Source organism: Hevea brasiliensis, chromosome 4 (assembly GCF_030052815.1).
Source record: "Hevea brasiliensis isolate MT/VB/25A 57/8 chromosome 4, ASM3005281v1, whole genome shotgun sequence".
In the NCBI taxonomy this organism is placed as follows: Eukaryota; Viridiplantae; Streptophyta; class Magnoliopsida; order Malpighiales; family Euphorbiaceae; genus Hevea; species Hevea brasiliensis.
In genome coordinates this window covers 18,342,575-18,355,203 of record NC_079496.1, presented here as the reverse complement: position 1 = coordinate 18,355,203, position 12,629 = coordinate 18,342,575, and the positions used below count along the sequence as shown (strand labels likewise).

The window sequence follows — 12,629 nt, the reverse complement described above, 5'->3', positions numbered from 1 at the left end:
GGATTCTAGGCGGTTCGAAAACTTTTGTGATCCCTAATATTCTTAGGAGGCACCGTCGAAAACAATATATTGAATTTTTTTTTAGCTCAAATTAAATTTTAACTTACACTTTATAATTTTAAAGAGGATTATGCAGTTTGTTATTATTATTTAATAAAAGATATTTTATAAAAAGGTTTTTAAACTTGTGAAAAATTTTATTAGTTAATTTCTATTGCTTAAAAATCTAATGATTATGATTTTAATATTTGATTTATTAGCAATTTAATTCTTTTGTTAAATATTAAGTTAAATTACCTTTAGCCGCAGCATAAAACAAAGTCAAACTTAAAATATATATAAAGTTTTATAATTTTTAATTTTATATGAATATTCCAAATGATAAAAATTTTATATTAATATTTATTTTTCTGCTTAATTGTTAATTGCTTAATATTATCCTTGTTGCATCTCCTGCTATTATTTGTTGGAGAAATTTTATTTATTAGAACCTAAATATTATTATTATTATTATTATTATTATTAAATTTGATATAAAATTTTAAAAAATAAAAATAAAATATTATATAAAATAAAAATTAATAATGAAACTCATGGGCAATTAATTAGTAATTAAAAAAGGGATTATCATAACCTCAAACAATAATTTATTTGATTGATTAGCAAATAATTTCTTATTATTTTTTTTTGTTAGGCCTAATTCTGCTAGCGTTAGGGAGACCTATTATGGAGGTAAAATATTTTCACTGGTAATTTTTTTCATTTATAAATATCGAATACTCAATTTTATTTAAAGGATACAGAGTTTTTTACTACTTATATCAACTCATTAGTTAACTAAATATCTTTTTAATAAAACAAAACTCATCTTATATAATTTGATTAATTTTTTTAATATGTAATTAAAATAATAAAAAATACATTATATAATTTTATGTTTTATACTTCAAATACTATGACTTTTTAATGACGTAGTATTACGAATGGAGTTTCTATCATAAATTTTTTTACAAAATAAAACTTATTTTATCAATAATTATTTGAATTTAAATGAATCAATAAAGTCTATTCTAATAATGGAAAGAATAAAATATAAATAAAACAATTTTGAAACAAAATAATTGTATAAAATATCATAATTATATTATTTTTTATATGTTACTTTGTTCCCCATTTCAATGCAATCATGATAACAGTAAATAAAATTAAAATTAATAAATAAATTTAAAAAATATTTACAACTCATAAGTTGGTATTCACCGATAATAAGTATCTTTCAATTGTAAATATGATGGAAGAAATATAAAACTTCACACCATAAACACAAGCCATCGTATCTTGAAGGAAGCTTGGGGAGGCATTGATATGAAAAGATGTAGCAAATTAAATAAATGCAACAGTAGATGAAGAGTAATTGGCTGTGGAATGGTGAGCTGGAGTTTGTTCACTAGTCAGTTAGCTAGTTGACCCTTTCAGTTGTTTGTCTGTGAATGCCGTATCTTGTAATCTGAACAACTATGAAAGAATTATAAAGATTTTTGAGTTTCTTTCTAGAACTTGCCTCTGTTTCCTGCTCTTTCTTTTAAGCACATCATTCATTTATAAGAAAAAAATTTAATTAAATTTTCATATAATTATATTTAATTTTTATTTTTTTAATTAAGAAATTAAATTCTTTTATTATAAATATAAAAATTAATAAAAATATTAATTAATTTGAATTTTTACAAAATTTCCAAATATGGAGAATGTATCTGATTTAAGAAATGAGGTGTGGAGATCTTGAACTCATGCTTCTTGTGAAAATGAAGAGGTGATGAGGATGAGAGGACATAACATAAAGTGTTGATTTGGAATAAATCATTTATAAGAAAAACTTTTAAATAATTTTTATATAATAATACATGAATTTTATTTTTTTTTAATTAAAAAAATTAAATTCCTTCATTTCAAATATAAGAATTAATAAAAAAAATTAATTAATTTGAATTCTTATAAAATTTTACATTCTAAATAAAAGAATACGAGAGTTATGAAAAGTAAAGAAAAGAGAGAAAGTAATTAAGGGTAAGTTAGGTTTAGTACCTTTTATTTGAAATATTTTTATATTTTTCACTTTGATATAATGATAATTTAGCTTGATTTTGAATAAAAGAATTAAATTGTGAATGGATTCAAGTATTAAGATTTTTTTTTAAGGAATTCAAATATTAAGAATTAATCCGTTTAATTAACGAATTTTATATAATGTTGGAGACGTTCTTATAAAATGCCCATAAAAAAAAATGTGGTGTGGGCGAAAAGCAGAAGGATAAAGGTGGGTCCCACGCTTTCTAGGCACGTCAGCGACATTCAAAATACGGCACCTGCCATGTTCTCTCTAGCTCTCATCTCATGTGCTTTCTCTCTCTCTCTCTCAGTCTTCACGAATCGCACACTCCAAATTCTTGTCTTGGGGTCCAAATCAATTGAACAATTTTAATTGATCTAAATGGAGTCAATTACAGGCATTTCGTTTGTTGGAAGGTTGTATGAATTTTGATAAAAATGAAATTTCAGCCAACCACCAATTGTAAGCTATACTATTTTCTTATAGATTTTGTCTATAATTGGAATATTCACTCGTTCCAATATAAAACTCGTTAATAACCAAAACTTCTTTTTTAAAAGTTTGGAATGGATTTATGGCTATGGATATTCCTTTTCCATCTCTCACACCCCTTAAGGGCTAAGCTTTTAGCAAGTTGGCGGATAATGGCACCCATCTGCTTATCCAGCTTTATAATTTACTTCAAATGGCAGCTTACGGCTAGAATCTTTCACCACCTTATGCCAAAAACAAGAATTTGCTGCCTTTGTCCATATCAGACGCCACCTGCACGATCGTCTCCAACTTCTTCTGGACTTCATATTTGTTTAAAAGATTAGGATCAATGAACAGAACAAATACCAAATCCCTCCAAAAGATTCTCCACAATTATTTTGATTAGCAACACGGAACTCTGGTCATACTTGGGTCCGACTTTATTCTTTCTAGTTATTAATCTTTGAGAAACTGCACCACAAGTACACTGACGGACCACAATAATACAAAGAAGAATTGTCAAATGAACAAGAATTGTATGCTTGGCGAAAGCATACTCTTTCAACCCTTTTCTTTCCGCATAAGCAACATTTCTCGTATACAAGACCAACATTAATGCATTCATATCAGTTTCCTTAATAACAAAACACCAATGGCTGTTTTTTTATTTGAGATGCTTACAGAACAAAACTGAAGCACTCTAATTTAAAGTGTCCCTGCACACCTCTTTTTTTTTTTTCTTTTCGTTTTCTTCTTACCTTCTTTTTTTTTTTAATTTTTAATATGGAAAGGGCAGCCGGGGAACAAAAGTTGAGTTTACAAATGCAAGAGTCCAATATGCCAGGAAAAATAAACCAAGAACAATGCAAACGAGCTTTTAACTGCTTACTTGCGAGCTTCAGCCTTTTTCTGCTCTTTGGCTGACAAAATAAATGGAACTAGCATTAGTTTCCCATGGAAAAAAATCATAAACATACAAGCTCTAATCTTTACTCAACAGCAAGAACCATACCAGCCTTCTCTTCTTCTCGTTTCCTAGCAGCTTCTGCCCTCTGTTGCCTTATTAGGGCCAAGCGCTCTGCAAGAGCAATGTTAGATCAGATTGATGAAACCATGAAAAGAAAGAGTATCTAGAAAGAAAGATGGGCATAAAAATTATGCAGAGGAAATTAAAGCATTAAAGCCAACGGGCAGGGTAAAATAAAGAAAAGGTCAATTACATGCTTGCCAGGATCAATGATGATGCTGAGGAATTAGAAGGGAAAACATACTAAAGAAAATAACTTACTATGAATAATAATGCAACAATGGCTCCAGTCAACAGCAGAAATTGAATTACAGAAATGACTTAACAGATTACAATTCCCCTGAAAACCATATTAGACACCAGCAGGGCAAAAGATCGGATGGTAATTTTACAAGAAGGACTACAGTTTCTTTGTGACCAAAACCAATCAAGACAAATGATGATACAAGATGCTTTAACTACAAAACTAAAGTTCATTTTACTGAACTTTTGCCAATTTTTTAACAGAGATTAAAAGTAAAACCAAGACTCAATCTTTGCAGGGCTTCTTGACCTCTCAATTGCTTCATCATCATGAGCCCATTGTAGTGCACTCATAGAAGGCACATGGCAATAGCTCTTGAATCAGTCAAGGAAGAATAGATTTAGAAATTATTTTGATTTAATTTTTCATTGTAAAATTAATAAGTTTAGCTGTTTGGTTTCACTTGTTTAGGAAATTTAATTCGAAAATAGTATTTCTATTATTTAGGAATATTTAAGAAGTTCTATTATGTTTAGCATTTTCCTAATTAGTGTTGATTTTATATTCCTAATTAGATTGGTTTAATATTTTCTTACCTAGGAATATCTAATCCTAATACTAGTAGAACTAGTTATTATACTATAAATACCTATGCAATATAGGTATTTTAGTAGAGAGCTTATTAATATTGACAATTGAGCAATAATAAAAAATTTTTGAAATTTGTTTCTCTTCCCTTTTGAGTGTTCTTCATATTCTACATTACTTTGGTATCAAAGCTTTTGATCTTTTTGCTTGTGGAAATTACCCAAAGATACAAATGAAGTTTATCATCAAAAAAGAATTTTACAAATAGGGCAAACTTTTATCACGACAACTTCCAAATTAAACTAACCTCTGAACTCAAGTAACATACATCAAGAGATGCATTCTCGCATCAAATGAATTCGAAATCCAACTATTACTACCATTGAAACCATTTGCTATTGTTGCTTAACAACTTCTTCATGTTATGTCAATTTCTTACAAAACCTAACTGTCTCTCCTTTATTGTTAGTGTACTTTGTGAAGGACTATGCTAAGGGCCTCATTTTACTTGATTGAAATGAGAGTCTAAGAATGGGAATGAAATCTCCATTCTTATTCCTTGCATATTTACTAACCAGGAATAACAAGAATGTTTATTTATCAACTGAAAAGAAGGCTTTTAATACCTGATTTTATCCCCATATGACAGATATTAGAAAATTTGACTAGGAATGAATTTAAGCTTCTGGAATTTTTTTTCCCTTTTTCCTTTTTTTGCCCTTTCAAATAAGGAGCTTTGACTACACCTGATGGTATGCATTACACCCATCAAGCATCACCAAGTAAATCAACTTGAGTAACAAAGCAATGGGCAATTTGAAATAAATGAACATACAAGAAGTCACATTTACGTTTGAATCTCAGCAGTTGACATCAACAAATATGAGAAGTATTGACAAAAACTTTGATGATATGTTGGGGAAAAAAAAAAAAGGAAGAGACAGCTAACTTGCTGTAATAATCTGATAGTTACCTAAATCTTTCTTAGCCTGTTCAGTTTTTCCTTGTTCCTGCAGCCTCATATATTGTTCATGAGCTTTTTGTTTTTCAATCTCCTCTCTGCAAACAAAAGCATTAAAAACAAAGGCAGCAATAGAACCCCTCTCATCAATACTTCCAAACTTGGTTGAAAAGACATGGTGAAAATAAAAGTAACAGACCTTAGCAAATCAACCACAGAACCATGCTATTTTATTTTTAATAAAGCACATGCAAATGAAGAATTTTTGTGCTTTCAAGAGATGGAATTTGGCCATAACCAAAATCCTAAACCAAAAAAATATCAAAGGCATTCAGCGAGTCCAACATAATTAAGGAACTAAAATTTAATTGTTTTAAGTCTCTGCAAAATCAAAAAAGAAGGCAAGATTTGGATAACTGTGTTACCTCTATTTGAAGGATAAAAGCATATTGCAACAAATTGCAAATATGTTTTGAAACAAATACAGGTGTTTTGTTACCACCCACTATTTACATTTTACAATCTATTATGGGTTCTTCATCCTGGTTTCTTAAAAAAAAAGCCTTGAAACAAATATCTAATTTCATCAACACTCTGCATATTTAGCTGTTGATTTATTAATATAAATTTTCTTTGTTAATTTTCTCTATCAATTCATTGATGAATGAATTAGTGAAACCCTCCTCAATTTGGCATCTGGGATTATACCAACCAAAGATTTTTACATGGTTTAAAAGAGTCATCCACAGGCATGACTTGACACAATAAGGACTGACTCAGTCCTTTCTCTTCTTCAGCGCTATGTATAATTCAGTGTTGGAATCTCAATCTCTACATTAAAGAGATTATTATTTCTTTCTCCTTATTTATATCTTGTTTCCTATTTGTATTAGTTTTCATTAAATTAGGTTTCCTTCTAAAGTTAGGAATCTTGTATATAAATAGGCATATGCAAAAATTCATTGATATATATATGAAAAATACAGAAATTTCACTAAAATACATTAGTTTCATCATGGTATCAAAGCTTCCGATTCATTAGTGTATGCTCTAGTACTGTTGATTGGTACTGTTTTACGTGTATTGTTTACACACATTGTTCATTGGTACTGTTCATGCACACTGTTTATCAGTACTGTTTACTGTTTATTGACACCGTTCACAGCACATGGACCTCAGACTTTTTCAACCATAGTTGTTAAAGGCGCACCTGAGGCGCAAGGCGACCCAGGCTCTTGGCTCAACGACTTGAAGCTTTCCAGGCAGGCAATCTTCCTGAGGCGAGCCTGGGCGGCCAAGGCGTACCAAGGTGCACCCCAACCACACCAGGCCCAGAAATTCCATTTTCCTTAGACCATTGGGCAAAAAAATTAAAAAAAAAAAAAAAGAAGAAAATGAAGAACCAGGAGGAGGAGGAGGAGGAGGAGGAGGAGAAGGCTTCTCTACAACTCTAGGCTCCAACTCCAACTCTGCCAGAAGAATATCCAAGTTAGTTCTTCTTCTTCTTCTTTCTTTCTTTCTTTCTTCTTCTTCTCCTCCTCTCTTTCTTCTTGCTTTTTTATTGCTTCTTCAAGACATGAGGTGGCTGGTCTTCTTCTTCCCTCTTCTTCTTCTTCTTGTTCTTCTTCTTCTCCCTTTCTTCTTGTTTTTCTGCTGCTTCTTGAAGACATGAGCTGGCTGGGTTCATTTCTGCTTCTTGAAGACACAATCTTCCTCCTTTATCACAATTTGCTCCTTTTTCTACCTATTTTTATTTGTTAAGTAGCCATCATTTTTCTTTCTTTTTTCTGCAGTCCAAGTGGTAACATGCAAACTTTATTTATAAAACATGATAGAGGTAAGATCACATTACTTATTATTTATGTGGATGATATAATAGTGACAAGAGATGATGAGAAAGAAATTGCAAATCTGAAGCAACATCTAGCACAAGAGTTTGAGATTAAGGACTTGGAAAAATTGAGGTACTTTCTTAGAATAGAGATTGCCATATCAAATAAAGGGATCTTTATTTCTTAGAGGAAGTACATATTAGATCTTTTAGAAAAAACAGGTATGCTGAGCTGTAAACTGGCAGAGTCTCCTATTGAGGCAAATCATAGATTGCAAGCTGGAGTTGGGGGGTCACTGAATTTAGGGAGATATCATAGATTAGTTGACTGATTGATCTATCTTTCACACACTAGACTAAATATAGCCTTTACAGTAAGTCTGATGAGTCAATACATGCATGATCCTTGTGAATCTCATTTAGAATCTATTTTTTGAATTCTAAGATATCTGAAATTTGCCACTGAGAGATGACTTCTTTTCTCAAAATATGGACATCTTCAAATAAAGGCCTTTAGAGATGCAGATTGGGCTGGATCTCTTGATGATAGAAGTTCAACAATGGGTTATTGTACTTTTATTGGTAGTAAACTGGTCAATTAAAGAAGTAAAAAAACAAAATATGACTACTAGATTCAGTGCAGAGGCTGAATATAGAGCCATGGCTCAAGGTGTCTATGAATTGTTGCAATTACGAAAGTTAATGGAAGAACAGAAACTATTAGAAACAAATAGTTTACACTTGTTTTGTGATAACAAAGCTACTATCAGTATTGTTTACAATCCAGCATAGTATGATCGAGCCAAAAATATAGAAATTGACCAATACTTCATAAAGGAGAAAATTGTAGATGGATTGTTGAGTGTCTCTCATGTAACTTCTAAAGATCAGTTAGCCGATGTGTTCACCAAGGGACTCAGCAGCAAAATATTTCATCCTATAGTTTGCAAGTTGGGATATACACGAACCAACTTAAGGGGGAGTGTTGGAATCTCAATCCCTACATTAAAGGGATTATTATATCTTTCTCCTTATGTATATCTTGTTTCCTATTTGTATTAGTTTTCATTAAATTAGGTTTCCTAGTAAAGCTAGAAATTTTGAATATAAATAGGCATATGTACAAAGTCATTAATATATATAAAAAATACAGAAATTTCTCTCAAATATATAGTTTCACCATTCAGATCAAAACATCAAAGATTGAAGGACACAACAGCAAGAAACAAAAATGATTCTTATAGTTCCCTCCCAAACTAGAGGGAGAGGGGAAAAAATGACAGTAGTGTAAGAATACCATGAAAGATAGACCCTTGAATTGCAAAATTGTAATACTAAACATGCAGGAGATGGCCTCCTATCTGAAAAGGACATATCAAACAAATAAAATATCCCCCTGTATCTACCATATATTGTGGGGTCTGATGCATACCATCAAAGCCAAATTGCTAACCTAAAAGTAAATTCAGTAAAAAAAAATGCATCTAATTTTCATAAAAATGCAAGAACAATGAAGAATAAAATAATAAAACGAAATATAGAATGGGACCTTCAACAAATCAAGAAGTTATCAATTGAACAGTAATAATAAAAAAAATAAAATTCTTAAAAATATCATCTGAAGCAAGAATGAAAGCTAACCTTTCACGCCTTGAGAGTTCGGTTGTTTTCCCAATCTAGAAAATGAAGTTTTCATTACCAAACACAGGTAAGACATTTACAAACAAAATACTGAAAAACCATGCAATAGAGAACATATGCCGAACTCACATCAACATCTCTAGCCTTCAAATTCTTTGGTTTTACTAAATTAGGGTTCTCAATCTCAATTAGTCCCTGGGCGCCTTTCCGCTTCTGCTAAAATTTCATAATAATACCAAAACAAGGAAAAAAATGCTTTGTGAGAAAAAAATGAAAGAGATAATTGCTTTAATTGTGATAAACCAAGGAGTACATTGACCTCAGATTAAAAAAACCAAGAGAAGGAAAAGTGCTTTTGAGAAAAAGGAAAGAGACAGCTGCTTAATTATGGTAAACGGCAAAGCAAATTGTCATCAGATTAAAATACCAAAGGGGAGAAAAGTGCTTTTGACAAAAAATGAACAAGATAGTTGCTTAATTATGATGGACCTTACCTCTGATTCTTCTTCAACTTCCTCTTCAGACTCGTCTTCTAACTCCGCTCTAGCTTCTTCCTGTTCCTGATACATTAAAGAAGGTTGCTTTTCATTTACAAGAGTGCATTCATCATGCACGCGCACGCACACACACACACACACATTTATATTGCAATTGTTGCTTAGTGCATAATTTCAATACAAGTGTTCACATACACGTATATAATTGCTTGGCGTTTCATTTGTTCACTCTTATGTGGCAATACATGTGTTCAAGCACCACAATATCGATATGATTGGATTTGTGTCCTTTCATGGATCCCAGATCAAGAAGGAGGGAGGAAACATTGAATTGGTCAAGTTCAAATTTTCACATTGAAAATACTAGTTAAAGGTGGAAACCAAGGACATCATCCCCACTAGATGAAATTATCAGCAACAGTCAAAATTCAGGAGAATGATATAGGACAGGGACTCCCATCTCAACCAATTACAGACATGCAACTTCATTGGCCAAGTGAAAAAGGAAGTTGTCAATTGTCAATAATGCCAATGGAACACTTAAAACACAGCCATAAATTTTCAGAATAAATATTGAAGAAACATAATAGAAACTACAACAAGAAAATAAGTTTTATACCCAAAATCTAAAGTTGAAGCGAATCATAAAATCCCAAAAGCACCAATTAACGGATGCCAAGTATAGCAACTCAGAAAGGCATACCTGTTTAAAAGTACGAGGACGAGTTGAGGTACCTGCAACTGAGATATTTCAAAGCATAAAAGGAAATGCACACAGATTGAGTTAATATCACATGGAAAGTTTAAGTATTACATGAAATAAAACAACACCACCTGATTATAATTTATCTTAACTTGGAAGGCAAATTTCTTAACAACCCATAGAAAACCCAATCAGATTCTTCACATTTCTTGAGGAAACCATGTAGCAAGAATCTCCCACCAACACATCAAGGGAAAAAAAGAAACTATAAGCTTTTAATTACTAAATTGAAAAGCAAAATACTTTTCACCCCAAAATTTAAAATTTACGAGAAAACTTAATGAATCTTTGGAGTTACACGCTAAATTTCATAAAAAACAAATATATCAATCACCGCAAGAAAAACATTCTATCAAATCATCAATAGCCATAAAAATTGATGATTTAAGTAGTATGGGAAAATTTGAGAGGGTATCATAATCCATATGTAAAGACTGCTCCAGCAATTAAAATGGCAATAACATAATTCCTTTAAAAAGAAAACTGAAACAGCGAAAACAGACACAGATCTGAGATTATCCAGAAAACATAAAAGCGTTGTGATTCGTATAGGGAGGAGTATATTACTGAGTTCTTCAGGCGTGGAGAAGTGGCGATGGCCGGTAGGCTTGCCCTTGAACTTTCCTCTTCCCATCTCTCTTCTTCTTCTCTTACAAATCCAAGAAGCAAGAAATTATGCCCTCTGAGCTTCAAGGGCTCTCTCCCTCTCTCTCTCTCTCACACACACACACTCACACTCTCTCTGCTCTTGAAAGGTTCACTGCACTGCCCCTATAGCTGCATTTTGGACGCACCCATCGCTACAGCTTCTGTTTTCTGTTAAATTTCACGCGCTAATAAATTTCCTCCTCTGCTATCAAGTTTAGAGATTTTTTTTTTAATGACTTGTTTATTTTGAACTCCACTGTTCAGTGTTATTAAATTAAAATTTATTTATTTTAGTTTAATTTTATAAAAATCTTAATTAAAATAATAAATAATATGTAAATTTTATAATAAAAAAAGAAATTAATTATGACACTTTAATTATGTTAAATTATTATATTTAATAAAATTTTCTAAATTAATTCACTATTAAAGTAAAATTATATTTCCATCTGATATATATTTATAAATTAATTGATCACAAAAATCAAATCAGCAATGAGAAATTGAAAATAAATATAAACTTTTCTTTACCACAATGGTGAAAAAAAAGAGCAAAAAATATGATACGTGCTTACTTAATTTTATGAATATTCATATAAAAATTTTTAAATTTTAATTTTTTTCATAAAATTTATTAAATTTTAATTTAATTTTATAAAAATTACTAATTATTGACTTGTCAATTATTTTATAAATAAAATTATTTTATTTTATTAATTTTTTTAAAATTGACCTATCAATTATTTTATAAATAAAATTATTTTATTTTATTAATTTTTTTAAAAAAATTAAATAAAATACATAAAACGGATTTAGTTATTCTCCGGCGGTTAAATTTCTTTTTTATTTTTATTTTTTCTCTATTAGTAATTATTAACTAAGTAATTTTATTTATAAAATAATTAATAAATCAATAAATAAATATGAAAATCTTCAATTTTTTATTACAATAATTTTTATAAAATTAAATTAAATTATAATAATTTTTATGAAAAAAAAATAAAATTTTATAATTTTTATAAAAATATTTATAAAATTAAGTGACTGTATATAATAATTACTCGAAAATGAAGAAATGGATCTAGAGTCTTCCAAATTCAGGGCATATGAAACTATTACTGTACTGTATTCACAACTGTAAAAATAAATATAGCTATTAGTAAGAGAAAACTATTAAAAAGTTGATGAATAAAAGATATATTAATATATTAAAAATAAGATTCACTTTTTTATATATAAAAAAAAAAGTAATCTTTTCCTAGTCCACTATGATGAGACTTTATGCAGTTGGATTTAAAAACCAGTGAAATTGTTCTCTTTTAGAAGATGTGATCCCATATGCTCTCATAATTTAACAAAAGCAGCATATATTCTAATTCCCACTTACCATAACTTTTCATGTGGTCCCTATGGTGAATGATATGGATTTGTCATTAGAGTGTGCAAAAGGCTAAAAAAATAGTTGAAGTTAATTTGATTTTCACTTATCATAATTGAATGGAACATAATAAATGTTATTGGCATTTCTTATTATTTTATGAACATAATAATTAATTTTTTTTAGTAACATTTAGATATTATTATTATTACTTTTGAAAACCATAGTGAAATTATTTAATTTGTTAAAATTATAAGAATTATTGTATTAAAAATATAATATATTATTTCATAAAATAAATAAAATGTGATAGCAAGTTAAGAATCTTGCCCATGAAAAAGGAAGAGGAAAAGTAAATATGTGGGGTTTTTCTTAAAGCATATTCAGGTTTTGGTAGCCTATTTTGTTACTAGCAAACAAAATAGATATTTAAAAAAAAAAAAAAAAGAAAAGGCTAAATTGAGATA

The 12,629-nt window shown here is 29.8% G+C and overlaps 1 protein-coding gene across 2 annotated transcripts; it reads right to left on the bottom strand.

The window, feature by feature from the left end:
- Window positions 1-3,188: 3,188 nt before the first annotated feature.
- On the bottom strand, window positions 3,189-10,806 carry LOC110667744 (uncharacterized). 2 transcript variants are annotated; one of them, XM_021828707.2, is made up of 8 exons: window positions 10,704-10,806; window positions 10,077-10,114; window positions 9,371-9,436; window positions 9,006-9,092; window positions 8,877-8,911; window positions 5,417-5,502; window positions 3,597-3,662; window positions 3,189-3,504 (listed from the first exon to the last, which is right to left on the bottom strand). In XM_021828707.2, the coding sequence occupies exons 1-8, from the start codon at window positions 10,768-10,770 to the stop codon at window positions 3,470-3,472; spliced, it is 480 nt and encodes a 159-aa protein (XP_021684399.1). In that variant the 5' UTR covers window positions 10,771-10,806; the 3' UTR covers window positions 3,189-3,469. The 2 variants fall into 2 exon arrangements, with proteins under 2 accessions (XP_021684399.1, XP_058001491.1); XM_058145508.1 differs by having other exon boundaries at window positions 9,006-9,089; window positions 10,704-10,805.
- Between the last annotated feature and the right edge of the window lie 1,823 nt (window positions 10,807-12,629).